The sequence below is a fragment of the Alligator sinensis genome, unplaced genomic scaffold (genome assembly GCF_000455745.1).
Source record: "Alligator sinensis unplaced genomic scaffold, ASM45574v1 scaffold82_1, whole genome shotgun sequence".
Taxonomy (NCBI): Eukaryota; Metazoa; Chordata; order Crocodylia; family Alligatoridae; genus Alligator; species Alligator sinensis.
The window spans coordinates 927,338-944,709 of record NW_005841860.1 but is presented as its reverse complement, the minus strand read 5'-3'; the positions used below and the strand labels follow the sequence as shown (position 1 = coordinate 944,709).

General features: G+C 44.3%; 1 protein-coding gene across 1 annotated transcript in view; it reads left to right on the top strand.

Moving 5' to 3' along the window:
* The window catches only part of ABCA13 (ATP binding cassette subfamily A member 13), a 351,606-nt gene that overhangs the window by 191,020 nt on the left and 143,214 nt on the right, over positions 1–17,372 (top strand). The window contains exon 44 of the mRNA XM_014524731.2: positions 3,262–3,367. Coding sequence (XP_014380217.1) covers positions 3,262–3,367 — 106 coding nt within the window. The remainder of the gene's footprint in view (positions 1–3,261; positions 3,368–17,372) is intronic.

Sequence of the window (17,372 nt, the reverse complement as noted above, 5' to 3'; positions counted from 1 at the left end):
TTCCCTACAGTGTGTTGACATTTCTTGTTGCTTCCCCCTATTTCTCCCTGTTTTCTATTTTTAGGTGTTTTATGTTTTTTGCTTATGTGCTCACTTGACTCTCTCCCACCAGCTGTCCTCCAGAATCTTGGCTGCCCTTTCAGTAGTGGTTTGTTGTCCACAGTTACTTTCTATTTGTGGGGGAAAAAATGTGGCCTCTCCGGGATTTACATTAGAAATGGGAGTGGAAGGTCAAGAAAAGCTTCCGAGGTGGTAGCCCAATGCTTTTGGGTTTGAAGGAAGAGTCAACATCTCTTGTTGTTCTCGCCTTTCACCAGCTGCAGCTGAGACTGCTTTCATAAGGCAGGCTCATTGTGGCTGGCAGCAGTGTCCTCTGCACACTGTGCTGCTCTGCTCAGGCTCCTTCTTAAGGCAGAAACCAGGTAGCAGTGTCCAAATGAGGTAGGTATTGGACAGGATAGTTAGGACTGCTGAATGAGAGGCTGGGGCACCTGGACCTCTTCAGCCTTCGCAAGAGAAGGTTGAGAGGTGACCTTGTGGCTGCCTATAAGTTCATCACGGGGGCACAGAATGGAATTGGTGAGGTTTTATTCACCAAGGTGCCCCCAGGGGTTACAAGAAATAATGGCGGCAAGTTAGCAGAGAGCAGATTTAGACTGGACATTAGGAAGAATTTCTTCACAGAGTGGCCAAGGTCTGGAATGGGCTCCCAAGGGAGGTGGTGCTCTCCCCTACCCTGGGGGTCTTCAAGAGGAGGTTAGATAGGCATCTAGCTGGGGTCATCTAGACCCAGCCCTCTTCCCTGCCTATGCAGGGGGTCGGACTCGATGATCTATTGAGGTCCCTTCCGACCCTAGCATCTATGAATCTATGAATGACAGGCAAATTAGCCTGTGCCCTCCATGCTAATTAGCCAGTCTACAGCATCACATGAGTGCTGCTACTCTGCTTTCTGTTTAGGAGGTGGGTGGTGAAGGGAAGCATGGTGTGCTTGATGACCCAACAAGCTTACTGTGTTGACCTGGCCTACATTTTTCCTTCTCTTTCCTGCCTGGAATAGTGCAGGGCTTCACTGGGGGATGGTAGAGGCAGCCATGCCCTCACCTCCCTAAATCTGGCTTGGCAGCAACATTCCCATTCAGAAAACTATTATGTCGCAAACTTCCTGTGAGACAGTGGGTAAATTATAATCTGTGTGCCTCAATCTCCATCAGTTAAATAGGGTACTGATAATTTCTGCCTCATTAACAGTAGTGAGGGACTTGCCAATTGAAATAATTAGGGAGGATTATTTTCCTTCCTATCTCATTGCTTTGTTTAGCCTAGTATAGTTTGTAATGGTGGAAGCTGGTATACAGCAGTGATAGAGTCACATAGGCCCAAAGCAACCATTTAAGTGTAGGCCTGGACAATCAAAATCTCCCTCTAGTATCTAATATAGTAAAGGCAAGAAATATTTAATTTCTATTGTGCTCACTCTAGTTAGCGACCAGAAATGTTTACTGGAAGTTGACGGGTAGCTATACAATCGATAATCACTATTAAACAGCAATTATATTGACTAAACAAAGCAAAATTCATCTAACAGACAGACCTCAATGCAGCTAAAAACAGCCTTTTCACCAGGATAAAGAAATTAAAATAGACTGGCTTTTATAGCCCTTTGTATGGACTCTTTCGGTGCTTTAAGGGTTTTTTTCCCCTTTGTTGTAGCCAATATTGGATTCCTTTGTTGGAAGAGTTAAATGCTACTGTGTGACAGTAACGCTAAGGTAATGGAGGCTCTGCTGGTTTAAAGCAGTTAACTGTTTTGTTTATCTGTTTAACCTACCTTTGCCTCTCTCAGTAGTGCCCCCTTCCCCTATCATTTCCTCCCCCTTTCCCTATCCTTTGTATTTAAATTACTTTGTTCCTTTCTATGTATTGCCATTGCTATGAACAGACTTATAGACAGCATCTGATGAAGTCAGCTGTTGCCTACAAAAGCTTATGTCTTTCTGAATGAACCAGTCTCTAAGGTGTCATCCTTCCTTGCCTTCTGCCTGACTTCAGACTAACATGGCTAACTACCTCTCTTTATTTTTATTATATTTGAGGCCTTTCAAACAAGATTCCACGATATACCCTTAAACTGATTTATTGAGCACAACTTTGGTGGGGATGGCTACTGCATTTGCTACAAAATGTGCATTTCAGCAGTGTTTTTGCTCTCAGAGAGCTAAATTTTCCCTTGAATTTCTCCCTTTTGCTGGAGCTGCTAGGTTCAGGATTCTGTAGGGTTTTGTGGTTTGAGTTGGGGGCATTCATTGTGACAGGGCAGGGAACTAAGAAATTTCCATGTGGCTGGTGGATGCCCCTCTGGAATATAAGAAGGGAGTTAATGCTGCTTCATGGAAGCATGGGATGCCTATACATGTGCAGGGCAGGCATTTCCAAAGATGCTATAACTTTTGCGCTTTACTTACAGCACTTTAAGTATAACACCTTAAAACTTAATAGGCATTCCACAGTTTGGTGCAAGTTTCATGCCTTGCTGTACTTCTATAGAGGAGGAGGCAGGGAATGCTGGATATTCTTTTTGAGAAATATGCTTATATTGGGACCAGAGCTAGGTACACCTGATGGTAGCAAGTAGTAATTATCACTTTGTAAAGCCCCAGTTAAATACACATGCAATAAAGGCAAACTAGGTAGGCCAAGTTGCTTTACTGCAGTTCACCTTGCATTAAAAATGCATACAATAAGGTTTAATTAAGGTGACTTCCACCGTTTAAAAAATGTTCTAAAGTTGCCCATGTGTATTAAGTGATGGCTTTAAAATGTTTTAATGGTGAAAATCACCATATGTATGGGCACCTATAAACTCCAGAACCCTATATCCGGCCCCTAACAATCTATAAATCTATAAATGCTACAGCTCAGAGGTAGGGAGGCCTAGTCTGTGGTGACCTAGCTGTGACTGAGCTTTGCCCTTAGAGGGCAGAGTGCCTGTACAGCAGTGTGAAGGGGCCAGGAGCTCTTTGTGCAGATGCTTTTAAACCTGTGGGACACTTACTTTTTCTTTTTTCTTTCCATGGTCCTACCCCCTTAGGGAAGTGATCTATGATATTTCAAAGTAATTACATTGTCTGGGTACATTATAGCAGTGCTTCAGCACAGTAGGGCTGGTGTAGTCATTTCTCAATAGAGCTGTTGTGAGGTGAAGCTTGAAAGCTGATCTGTAGGAAACTGGATCTAATTTCTTTTTCTGTTTCCCGAAAGGTGTTTTTGAAGTTACTGCAGGATACAGGGAAGAAGCCGCCTATGCCCTTGGCAATAGACTTGGAGGCCCCACTTGCTAATGGTACTGAATCAACCTATCAGAAATGTAAGTAAAAAAAAATAAATTCTATGTCCTGCTTCAAAGCAGTTGGTTTTAGAAAGGTGAGAGGCCTACAGTTAATCAGGCTAAAGCCTCCCTACAGTTGGCAGCATGTGTGAGAGGAGTAGGCTACTGTAGGTCATCACAATCCTGTGTGATGTCTTCTCACGTGCAGTATTCAGAGGTATCCAGATACCCAGTTTGAGATTATATGCTTCACAAACTTGCCCTGGCTTACTTTAGGACTGACATGACTAGAGCAGAGCTTGTAATCTTTCTTTAGCTACTTCTTTCTCTGTCATCATGGACAGCATTACCATCAGGTTCATCATTCAGGCCCAATAATTTAGATGTCATCTTCAACTTCGACCTATTGCAAGGTCTTCACAATTGTATAAGTATTGCAGATTCTTTCTGCATGACATCTCTAAAATATACACTCCTCCCTTTCCATCTACACAGCTGAAACTCTCATCTGGTTATTTAGTGTCTTAGGGCACTTGTAGACATGCAGAAGGGCTGCTCCAATGTGCTGTAATTACGGTGTGTTGGGCAAACTTGATTAATTAGGTCTGACAGTGTGTGCTAATTAGCGTGCCTCCAGCAGCCTCTGTGTCTCATGTATTAGTGACCCCACGCTCCAAAATGGTGGCAGGGGTGCTTTAACTAAAGCCCCGTTGGTGAGCTTTAGTTAGTGCCCCCCCCCACTGTTTTGAAGCGAGGGGACGCTGATGCATGGGACACTGTTAGTGCTTTAATTAAAACGCCTCACCCCCTTTCTTGAAGCATGTGTAAAAATCCTCTTAGTTGCTGTAACCTTCTTTTCTCTGGCTTTGACAACTGTAGTCTTACCATACTTACATCCCTTCAGAACACTGGTTGAAGATCACTGTTTGAGCCCGTTGCTTTGACTATATTATCTCTGTCTTAGCCTTCCTGCTCCGCCTCCCTCATCTGCATTGCATCAACTGTAAGTCATTTGTCTTTGCTTTCAGGAACCTTGGTGGCCTGTGCCCTCCCTATCCAACATTTCTGTATCCAAATGTCAACTCCCATCTCTAGTCAGCCCTGGATGTTGGCTTCCTTCACTCACTTGTTTAAATTTTAGAATGAGCTCCCTCACATGCTGTCCCCTCACATTTGGGGGTGGTTTGTATAAGGAGCTGGAAAGCCACTTTGTTGTTTTCCTCGAAAAGCCTCCTTAGAACTCTCCTTGGCTGTGGTGCTTACAAAAATCTTGACAAGTGCAAACTCTGTGGGTGGCATGTTCAAGAGCATTCCTTGCTGACCTTGTTCAGCTCCCACAGCAGTGTGTGGGAGTTTTACATTGACTTCAGTGGAGCAGCTAAAGCAATGCTAAGCACTTTAGAACATGCCCCTCCTTAGAGTTTTCTATTTTGTGATTTTCCCTACCTAAGCTAGCATGAGGTTTGAACACAAACATCACATTATAAATGCCCTGTGGTGACCGTCTCATTGATTGTCTTTTTCTGCCTCTACTTTCCTCTCACATAATTATGGAGATAGGGATGATAAAATGAAAGCGACAAGGCGCCCTTTGGAAAAAAAAAAAACGAAAATAAGAAAAAACCTCTTTGTGAAATGAGAACAGGTGCTGTATTATATATACACTTTTAGATATCCCTTTATTTTAGGACTAATTAAAAACAAAGTTCCATGGTACATATCAAGTTAGATAACTTTTAGGAAGTCTCAGGGCAGTTTATCAAATTGTTTGTCCCTTGCACATCACATTTTCATTAATGTATACAAATTGGAATTTATAAAGTAATCAATGTTTGGCCTCCACTCTACCTCATATCTTAAGATAATAGCCAGCTATTTTTCAGAACATATAGCTATGTATTTATTAGATGTCTCACATAATTAAAGAATCCATTAATTAGGAGCAATAGTTCTTATTTCTGAGGCTGATAAATTACCGTAAGAAAATGTGATAATAATGCTATTTCTGTGGGGAGAAGGATGGAGAGAAATTTTCATTCATGGAAGATGACTGTCATTCATCATTAAGGACAGTTGTGAAGTGTAGGCATAAGGGATTTGGGAGTTGGTCATGAAAGGTATCCATCTTTGTCAGAGTAAACCAGAATACTCCATGGGCAAAACTTGACCTATATAATTTTGTCTTTGAAAGCAGACTCAAAGACAGTCAAACTTTCTGTTTGGCAGAGTAGTTCAATGAATTTTGGCAAAGTCCTAGAGCGAACAGCTGGATTATTTAAAAAGATCATAGGATTCTCCTATGCATATTAAGAGAATTGGGACTGAGACGACACATGGTGGCTAACACCAATGAGGGTAACAGGCATAGGATTGCATCAAAGCCCAGTGCAGAAGGGCTATAGCCCTGTATACATGGCCTGTTTAATATGGAATTATCATAGTTACCTATGGGGGGCCTTATCTCATACTTGCAGTCTTAAATGAACCTATTTTCACAACATACCAGGCACAGTTCTTTTGTTCTGATGTTACAAGTTGGAAACTGGGGTACAAATACTGAAGGTTATGACAGGACTTAGTTGCCTCAAATAGGACTTGGGTAGGTATTAGCACCCAGCTGCCTTCCCTGCCCCCTGCCATGCAGGTCTCAGGACTCTGTTAGGAAGCAGGGTGCGGGGCTGCCCTCCACTTGTGGCAGTCCTAGGACCTCCATTGTATGCGGCAGGGAAGGCAGCCAGCTCCATTGTGTGGGGCTTCTCCCAGTGGCACATGAGTATGGGAGCTGCACGTGTGCTGCATGGAGCCCCTCGCGATAGAGGCGGGCCAGCCTGGCTGAGCTCCTTGTTCCCAATTGCAGTGCTGGGTGGAGCTGTGCACCACTGGGTGGCAGCACCTCTATGGGGCATGAGTGCTGTAAATAAAAAGGGAGGCAAGAATGAACCATAATGGCTATACGGCAAAGTTATTTGAGCCAAATAGCTGCTGGTGGGGGTCGTGTGCCATGAGGGGGAAGATTGTGGAAGGTCCCCATGCCCCCACCCTTGCATTGCAAAAAAGCCACATACCCACACCCTGCCTCGACAACACCCCCACATATACACAACTCCCCCAACATACCCTGTTGCCCCCACACCTCCCCACACTCCACCATACACACACACACACACACACACCCCTACCACTAACCACACCCCCTCAAACAATATACAAGAGTAAGACTTTATTTTTGAGTTATTATGCAATCACCTCTGTTTATAGTATACAGACACAAAACATGACAAAAATATTTTTTGTAATAAAATTAAAATACATTATAGTAGGTGTTGTTTAACTTCTACTGTATGATTTGGGTTTCTTTTGGTTCCAAGATGGCAACCCTCCCCTCCCAAAAGGAGTACTTCTGGGGGGCAAGGGGAGGGACTTCTGGTGGCAAATGTCAGAGGTTAGGGGTGGGACTTCTCATCCCAAGATAGCAACCAGAGGGTGGGGCACCTGTCAAGGGGCAGGGCTACCCTTGCAGACACCCAAACTAATTAAGCAGCCCGCCAGCCAAAATAATTGCCCGTCTCTACTCTAGTCTAATGGTTGTGCCATGCTGTTGAGGGGTTCCAGTTGTACTTCAGGACGTTTTTTTCTATGCGCTTTATTGCCTGCTTATTCAATTTTTTAAAAAATAAACAGTCTTAGGAGTAGGGACCAGAAACCAGATCTTTCCCGCTTCTCAGGTTATTGTTCTGGCCTCTGGGAAACATGGTCCATGAATACCCAGGAGAATAGCTTTAAAGAAAAGGAGTTAGCACTTTCCCAGCCCAGAAACAGCACTCTTAGGATACCGGTGGTTAGAATTTGAATTTCTCAGGCAGGGGGTAGAATTGAACCCAGACCTCCTGCTTCCCAGGTGAGTGCTGTAACCACTGGAGCTCTCAGAGAAATGAGGATCTTCTCCCCAATCACAACCTCCTCCTGTGTCTTAAAAGAAAATATTCTGGATTGTAATGTTTTTGAAAGAGAAGCTTATGCACTTGTCTTAGCGGTAAGGGTTTCAGCTGTGAATTTTGAGTGGAGCAAGGGATCTCCTGAAGCATAGACTCAGCTCTAAGCCCAAAAAAGGGGAAGGATTTAAGATATGTCTCTCTCCTCCTTACTTACTACTCCCTAGCTTGAGCACGCCTTTTTGCTCACTGTTTTGAATTCTATGTGTATTGCATAGATGTAGGCACCAAAGTGGGGGTTATGGATCTTGTTATAGCGGCTAGATGCCCAAGTGGTTGATGCTGCAACACTGTGCTGGAGTCTCTTTGTGGGTCTGAGAGAAAGCTTGCTCACACAATGTATGTGGATGAACAGAGAGTTGAACCCAGGTATCTCAGGCCCCTGGCTAGTCGAACCTTTTTCTTTGGAGTGTGTGGGTCCCAGCAGCAGGGCTCACAAAAAAAAAACCTCTGCATGTTTTCTGAGTGCCACATTGAGACATGAGGGTGCAGATATGTTAGGGCACAGCACAAATTTGCAGGAGTCAAAACTGCATCGTGGAGACCGTCAAGCTGTCTGTGCCTTTGTCCATATGGTGTAGTAAGCTGGGATCGACTGCCCTGGCATATGTCTCAAGGCAGATGTTGGAGGGTATTTCTTCTCTTAGCTATGTTGTGTTCTGAGTGCTTTCCACAGATTATAGCTTCTTTAGCTGAAGTGTTTTAGCTCATATCTACACTCCAGCCAACCAAGGAGCTTTGTTCTGACTGACCTTGAGAGATTTTAAGAAGTGTAACACTTCCTCTTGCTTTTGCTGCTCAATTAGAGATGAGCTGTCTTGTGAAAGGTGCCATCTAGAGTCGAGAGAACGCAAGACTGGTCCCTTGAGAGCGTGTGTTTGTATGTCTGCTGATGATGCAACGCTGCTGTGAGAAGAGGCTGACAAAGCTCTTCATAAAAGCAGTCAGGAAAAAATCCAAATGGCTTAGAAAATTCACGTAACATGCTTCAATTTAGAAATAATACAATAAAACCTCATGCATTCAAAGCACAGGGGACCAAAAACCACTAACATTGAAACAAACACACGTGCTAATTTGCATATATGCAAATCAGTACAGGAATCCACAGGCTTAATTCTCTCAATCGATGTGCTTTATCTTTTTGCAAAATACTTCAAGTTTCAGCACATGTATTTCATAATCACACTTTTGCATAGCAGTTGTGTACCTACTTATAATACAAGCTGTTTTTTTTAAAGACATTTTTCATGTTCCAAGCCAAATCAGCCAAATCAAGTCCAAATCCATGAGCGAGTCCAGAACCATATGTGGCCTTTCAACCAGCAAACATCTTCCATCCCCACCAGGGGCTTCAGATGCTTCCAAGATCTTTTGTCAGGCATTCAACGTGCAGGCCCAAGGTCAAAGGCTTGGGGTTTGGATGCCCCAAGTTTTGCCTGTCCACAGCCATATGGCTGCAGGAGCAAGCTAGGGAGGAGCCTCCTATTTCCATAAAATGGGCATTAAGTCCCAACACCTCGGTGGGTACTAAACCATGCCAGAAGAACAGTTCTCCTGGAGAGGGCTTAAGGAAAACTGCCTTCTTATACCCAGAAATGTGGTGTTTGCCCTTCCAGGTATGTATAATACAAGCTATACATGATATTTAGTTGAAAGCCAAAAGACTCATGATTTAGGATATAGTTCATTGGTCTAGGCGCCAGCAAAGTCAACAGCATTTCAAGCCATGGTGACTCCACAACCCAGCCCTACTCAGTATGTATGTGTATTCCAGATTACCTTCCCTGCCCCCCCACCCACGAGGATCCACATGCTGATTAGCCTCCTACCCATGACTGTAACTGGATGTTCTTGTCATGATTCGTAGGACCCTCCAAATTTATATGCAGAAGAGGTGAGAGGTGACCTGGTCGGACTCTATGGCATGGAGGGCGGGGTCTAACAGGTCACAGGCAACAGGCTGAGGGAGGGTGTGACAGTGTCTCTTCCCTACATAGATGTTTAACAGACATTTAAGGCTGGTGAAGAAGCACAAATCATTAGAAACAGGAGAGAAAGTTGTTGCTCAGCTGTGTAAGTGAAGAGGAAGTTGAAATTTATTTGATGTAGTGGTTCACTTTGACTTGAAAAGAGTTGACACTGGCAGGGACTGAGTGCAATGAAACTGTCTTATTCAGGTAGGCCTCACTACCCCAGCCTTATGGCAGGTTCCCACCAGACTTTTTGCTCAGTATGGGCCTTGGCCTTGTGCCAGGTGTTGTGTGGGCATGCTCAGTGCAGACTACATGCACTCCTCTTCATAGCTGGTTTCTATGACTGAGCACCTGTTACAGCAGATTAATGATAGATAGTATATTTAATGAAGATTTATTGGTTCAAGGGGCCAGAAAATGGTTTTGAATTTCAACGTAGCTGTTTTTGAATTATCTGTATTGTAAAATGTACAAAAATCTATTCTTTTGGCTGGGGCATGACAATAGATTTGAAGTATCTGATACTTTGAACTATCCAATATTGAACTAACAAGGTTATACTGTATATATTTAAAAAAACAAAATGTGAGTTCCCCTCTGTGACAGGGCCCTTCCCGGGGCTACATCTCAAGTTAGCCCCCACACCAGCCCAGGGCAGTCTGCCCTGACTCGCCTGCCACAACTTGAATGATTCCATGATATATTAAGCGGGAGGCAGGTGCTTGATTAAGGCGGCCATTTTTAAACTTAGAAAACACAGGACGAGACAGCATTCTGCTGCTGGCCTCCAAGGCAGTAACATCAGCTGGCAGAGTTAAAGGTCCAACCAAGGAGCTTTGTTCTGACTGACCTTGAGAGATTTTAAGAAGTGTAACACTTCCTCTTGCTTTTGCTCCTCAATTAGAGATGAGCTGTCTTCTGAAAGGTGCCATCTAGAGTCGAGAGAACGCAAGACTGGTCCCTTGAGAGTGTGTGTTTGTACGTCTGCTGATGATGCAACGCTGCTGTGAGAAGAGGCTGACAAAGCTCTTCATAAAGGTGCACTGTCACACCCTCTTAGGTCCTTTTCAAGTCCAGACTGCATGATTTGTCACCCTAATGCAGGTCATGTCTCACCTGCATAGAATTCTCCATGTAAATCAAAAATCGTTTGAACCCAGCATTCTTTCCTGCCCATGGCAGGGGGTCGGACTTAGTCTGCTGAGGTCCCTTCTGACCCTACCAACTATGAAACTAAGATTCTGCATAAAGGTCAGTCAATGGTAGCATTTGATGTATGGGCAGTAGCAAGAATGATGAAGGTCTCAATTCATCAAAACACTGAGGCTCAAGGGCCCCTCAGAGACATTTAGATTAAGATGTGATAGGATCTAATCCAGGGGCAGGCAATTATTTTGGTTGGAGGGCTTCTCACAGAGTTTTGGTGAGTTGTCAAGGGCTGCATGGGTAACCCTGCCCCTTGACAGTTGTCCTGCCCCTGGCTGCCATATTGGGACTGGAAGTCCTGCTTCCTAACCCCTAATCTTTGCCAACAGAAGTCCCTCCACCTTGCTTCCCCCTCTCCCCCCCTCCCCCAATATTCCTTTTGGGAGTGGGGTTGCTATCTTAGAACCAGAAGAAAACTGAATCATACACTAAAAGTCAAACACCTAACATATTTTAATTTTGTTACAAAAAATATTTTTGTCATGATTTGTGTTTGCATAGTCTATATAGAGGTGATTGCATAATAAGTAAAAAATAAAGTCTTATTCTTGTATGTTGTGGTGGGGGTGGGTGTATGGTGGAGTGTGGTGGTGTGTGGGGTGTCTATATGGTGGAGTGTGGTGTTGGTGAGGGTTGTGGGAGCAGGGTGTGGGAGTGTGAGGTTTGTGATGTGGGAGGGAGGGTGGTGGGTGTAGGGACCCCCCACACTCTCCCTCCATGGTGCACAGCCTCTGCTGCTGGCAGCAGCAGCAGGTGCAGGGGCTCAGGGTGCTTATAGTCAGCGGCGTGCACTCTGACCGGTGTTGCACATGCAGCCTGCCCAACCACCTCTATCATGGGGGCTCCGTGTGGTGTGCCTGCAGCTCACACACTTGCACCAGGGGAAGCCCTGCCCTGGACTTTGCGGAGAAGCAGGGGACAGGGCTCCCACCACTCCCAGTGGAGTCTGGGGACCTGTGCAGCAGGGGGTGGAGAAAGTAACCAGCTCCAGTGTGGGGCTTTCTCCTATGTGAGTGTGGGAGCTGCAGGGGTGCCATGTGGAGCCCCTATGACAGAGGTGGCCAGGCAGCTGTGCTCCTTGCACCCCCGCATGCAGGGCTGTCTGGAGCTGCACCCCAGTGGGCACGAGTGCCTTGAGTCCCCCCACCTGCTGGTGCTGCTGGCAGTGGGGCTGTGTGCCGTGTGGGGGAATGTATGGGGGGGTCCCCACAAACCCACCTTCCCTCACCCACACCCTGTCCAGCAGAGCCCCACACTGCCACTGTCCCCCCAGGCATAGACTCTGTGCTGCTTTCCATGCTTCCACCCAGCTGTAGCTCCCCCACCCCTGCCTTGCCCCTCGCTCCCACCTTTGTGAATGGAAGCACTGAGTGGGGCACAATTCATTGGTGGGCACCACTGGCTGGATGAACATGCTTGGTGGGCCTGATGCAACCCATAGGCTGTATTTTGCATGCCTCTGATCTAATCCTTGATTCTAACTGTCACACCTCCTGTCATGCCACACGTACGTGGCAGGACATATGATCTTGGTATGAGGCATTACTTCCTAATCACACCCCCTGCACTATCAAGGTAAAACCAATCAGTTGACTCTTGATTGGTGCTGAAAACCAGACAACAGTCCCTGGCTCTGACTGATAATGAGCTCAGCACACAGAGTCTAGCGTTGGGCTGCAATGTCCCAGTGCTGGGCTCTCTGTGTACCAGGAGCTATAAAACCACATTGGCCTCCCAACTGAGCAGTAGGTGTGGTTTTGACAGGTCCTGGTTCATGGGGAGGCTGGCACTGGGGAGCTATATAAGCCCTGTGTGTCACCCAGCTTGGATGTATATGGGGCTCATATAACCAATATCAGTCTCCCATGTACAGGGAGCTATAAAACTACATTTCTGCTGGCTGGGTAAGACATCGGACTTATACAACTCCCCATGGACAGGGAGCCCAGCACTGGGCTGCAGCAGCAGCAGTTATATGTGGAATAACTTTGTGGCTCATTTACTGCATTATCACACCTTAAATTGAGTTGCATGTGTGGCTGGTTACTATTTAAGTTGCGATGAATTTGTTAATCATGTCTTAAATGTAACTTGTGTTGGGAACCCTGGTTAAAAGTTAAGGGTGTGCTTGGCACTGAAAACCAAAGTATAAACCCAGAGGCTAAGGAAAAATGTGAAAAAATCCAAACAATCTTTCTTTAAATAATGGATAACACTATTCATAATTTTGGAGTCATTCTTATGATTTCCATTGGGTTTTATTTATTACTTTCCACAAGTTTTGCTGGCCACCTTTACTGCAGGTCCATTAAGAACTGGATAATATACTTTTTTCCTTTTTGTGAAGAATACAATTTTTAAAACTGAGGGCTGCTTACAGCTATGGGTATGGTCTGTGCACATATGAAAACAGTGTTAAGATTTAATTTCCAAATTGCTGAGTAGCAGAGAATATAATTATAGGTAGGTATGTGCACATATGCCAGGCATGCATAGCTGTAAATAAAAAGGGAGGCAAGAATGAACCAGAATGGCTATGTGGCAAGGTTATTTGAGCCAAATAGCCTTGAAAAAATCAAAATCCAACTCTAGTGAGGATGATAAAAGGTAGCATAAACTACTGTAGGCAATACACACAAAGGAAATTAGAACCAAGGCTAAGATTGAAATTGAAGGGCAAAAAGCTAAAGGTATAACACAAATAACATGCAATTCTTAAAGGATAGCAGCATGAAGTCTGCAAGAGACTTAAGGGAGGAATTAACTAAAAAGAAAAAGGATATAAAGGCCTTGCTGAAGAGTTAAATGAATAACTTTGTTTCATGTTTCAACACAGAGGATTCTGGGGAGACGCTTACTCTGGGCCTAATCTTTTCTGCTAGAAAAGAGGAAGAGCAATTAGAGACTGAAGTGTCAAAAAGGCACTCCCAGTAACTGCAGGGAGATGCATTTGAAAGAAGGAAATATTTTTCATACAATACGTGACTAATCTGTAGAACTTGTTGATACAGGATTTCACTGAAGCCAAGGGCTTATCAGAATTTTAAAAAGGTACCTGGGTAGTTATCCATAGTGGTAATACTGAATATTAAAAAAAAAAGTTAGAGATGTAAATCCCCAGGCTTCTTGGCAATTGCCATCATCTGACAATTCCGGATTTAGGAGGAAATTTTCCTTGAGTGTAGATTAACCTGCAATAGCAACTGCGTGGTTTCTTGTACTTTCCTCTCTAGCAGCTGTTATCATTCATTGTTGAAGGATCATGGACTAAATGTTCCACTGCTATTATTGTGATTTTAAAAAAACCAACAGCAGTGTACAATATCTCTAAAATACATTTTAAATGGATTAAGTGCTTGTTTAAGTAACAGGCAGCAAAAAAGAAGCATTGGCAGGGAAATGTCATCCAACAAAGGTATTTCTACCAGAGTGCCCCAGGAATTGGTACTTGGTCTGAATCTATTCAGGAATGATATTGAAATTAATATAAATGCACCAGTGATTTTATATTTATATATCATGCACAGATTGACAGAATAGTAAATAAAGTGCAGTTATAAGGGGCAGACTGAGTCACATGGCTGGGTGGGCCCATTTGAAAAAAAACAAAAAACAAAACTGTTTTAATGTAGCCAAATGGAAAACTAGATACCTAGGACAAAGGAATGCAGGGGACTTGAAAGCAACTTCAGATGGGCTTGCAGTTTGATACCTTGGCAAAGAGAACTAATGTGATCCTCAGATGTGTAAGCAGGAGGTAGGAAGGCATATTTGCCCGCTATACAATATTAATGAAGCTGGCACTGAAATGCTGCATGCAGTGTTTGTGTCCATGTGTTAGAAAGGATGCTAAATATTGGAAGCAATACAGGAAAGAGCTGCTAAAATTTCAAGGGCTGAAGCAAAAAAGTTTTACAGTGAGACACTTCAAGAGCTTACTCTGTTTAGCTTATCAAAAAGCAGAGAGAGGTGACTTGATTACAGGGTCGAAGTATTTTCATAGGGAGAAAATAATTGGCGGGGGGGGCGTGGTTAATGTACTAGAACAAAATTTAAGTTGATTCAGTGTCTAAAAGCTGAAACCAAGCAAAACCATACTGGCAATACTGTATTCTTCCCATTATAAATCTGCCTTTCTTTTGCCTGCAACAGAACCATAAAAAAACCACCCTGTACTAATATGCCCATGGTCAGCCTATCATTAAGCCCCCGACATGCTTGACTTCTGTATTTGTGATATTTTTGTCCATGCAATAAAAATGCTAGGTCAGAAAGATTTTTCAGTGCAGTTGTTATTTTCAGTGCATTTGAACCTTGTTATTGGCTGCTTATACACATGCTCAGAGGTGTGTGTATGGGGGGCATTTTAATTAAAGTGGTTCCTGCCCACCATCACATGTATTAAGCGCCCCCCTTCCCACCCCCCCACACTTCAAAATGGCCATGTGGGTGATTTCAGTAAAGATCATTCAATGAGGTTTAGTTAAATAATTACCCCATTGCCATTTTGAATTGGCGGGGGAGGAGGGTGCTTAATGCATATGGCAATGAGGTAATGCTAGAGCATTTTAATTAGAACACAGAGCAAACTCAATTAATTGAGTCTTTTCTGACACGTTATAATTAGAATCCAAGCAAGCATGTCTATAAGCTGCCATTGAGTCTTTTTTTGGTTATTTCATTCTCTTGTAGGATTTTATAAGAGCAAGACCCAATCAAGGTCTTTATCTATAGGCATTCATATATGTACAGGAGAAAAAAAAAACTGTTTTTTCCTAAAATCAAACCTAAAAATGTGGGGTCAGGTTATTGTTGGAACAGTGCGGAGTGATTGACATTTCTAACAATGGCAATAATAAGCCATTGGGATAAGCCAGAGTAAACTAGCAAAGGAAGTGATTGAATTCTTTCTTGATGTGTTTATATGGAGGCTGGAAGCCTTCCTGGAAGTTCTGCTTTATACAGTAATTGGGTTTTATACAGAGGTAGAAGTGAAACTCAGTAGCCTTTGAAGTCTATCTCAGTGGTGATAGACCCTGACTCCATGCAGCGCCCAATGGCTAGGGAGATGACGATCCACTTGCTCATGGGTCCTGTTACTCATTAGCCAGAGCAAGCAGGGAGCAAACACCAGGACACATTGCTCGCAACAGCTTTATTCAGAATGGAGACGGCTTTGCACAAAGGTCCCAAAAAAACAACAAACTGGGGACCTGCAGTGAAAAATAGTTCTTTTCACATTTTATACACCTTGGTTCATGCTCATTAACATTTATTCCACCCTCACTCCTCCTTTGTTCCACCCATCTCTCCTCCTATCTCAAGCTCCTCCTCTGTTTACTGTTTGTTTCATTAGCATGGAATTGCCTATACATTTTACTCATTTACATGCCTTTTTGCTATGAACGCATGTCTAAGACCTTGACTTCACTTCTTCGGTCAATGGGCGGACTTTGACCAAAACCTGGAAGCTTCTGGAGGTTTCTTCACCAATCACCATTCACCTTTTTGCATATGTTCATCTCGGATTCTGTTACCAATTACATGTTGTTTTTTACATTCCAGTCTGTTTTTCTGTCCCAAGTTGTACTATCTTTTACATTCCTAAAATGGCACCTCATTCACAGCACACAGACTCACTTGCTGCTTTTTCTCAGAAAATGGTTGAGAAATTAAGATGGTTACTTAGCATAAGCAAACGGCTGGCTTATCTATCAATCATAAACAAAATCTGCTTGCCTAAGTGTCTTGCAATGTTACTTTTAATATATTATTCTGCCTTGTGGTTAGCAGCTTTTGCTAGGCCACAGGTTAAAGCCTTGTTTCAGCTGCAAATCCAGTGGTCCCCAAGATCCAAATACAGTCACCCTAAAAAGTGCCCTGGCCCTCTTGGCCTTAAACATCTTGGGTGTGTCCAGAGGAGCCCGCATGTGCTTCTTCCAGCATCTCAATCCCCTTCGAGGTGCTGCCAGAGACACATGTAGGAATGAGAAAATATTCCCTGCACTGCAAGTTTGCAGTGCGGGGGCAAAATTAGACCTCTGGATATCTAGGGGTCAAAAAAACCTGCACAGAAAAAAAGTGGGGCAGGGACTGTGCCCTGAGGCAACCAGAGGCTGGGCCCTCCATAGAGATGCTCTGGCTGCCAGAACATCTCTATGGTTAGCCCTCACCTTGGTGCTGAAGTGCACTGCCTGCCCATGAGGGCAGTCAGCGTGCCAGCATCAGCGAGCTGGACCCAGGCTCCACTGCTTGTAAGTAAGGGGTTGGGGGCTGGAGGAGAGGGGAGGGGACCATGGGCAGGACCCCTGCCAGCCCTGCTTGCTCCCACAGCCCTTGATCCCTTCCCTTCCCTGCCCTGCCCCATCCCCCCCAAAAAACCCAACCTGGCACTTACCGGCAGCTTGAGCTGCTGTCAAGGTCACTGGGGCCCCACCCGCACAGTGCAGGGCAGGGTGACGGCCCCAGCCTGGGCTCTGCTGCCCCCCACTGCCCTGTGCTGCCTGGAGGGGCTCTGCCAGGAGGCCCCAGAATCCTCCCAGCCCCTGCTTGGTACCTGTGAGGGAGGGTAGCCTCTGTTGGGGGGCCGTAGCCCCTGTGGGGGGCAGCAAAACATATATTCATGTTTTCATGAATTCATGAAACAGGTATTTACAGTTTACTTTATTATTATGATAGAGACACTGGTAGTCTTCCAGATTGCTTTAATACTATAAATATATCAATAAAACATTGCCCAACTGATCACTGTTGTGTTCTCTCTCTCTCTCTCTCTGGTGGTCTTTTGTTTTAATTGTGGAGGAACATGGATTTGGGGGTATTTTACAGAGTGACTTTGGGATTTTTTTATCAGGGATTTTTCAGTTTTTC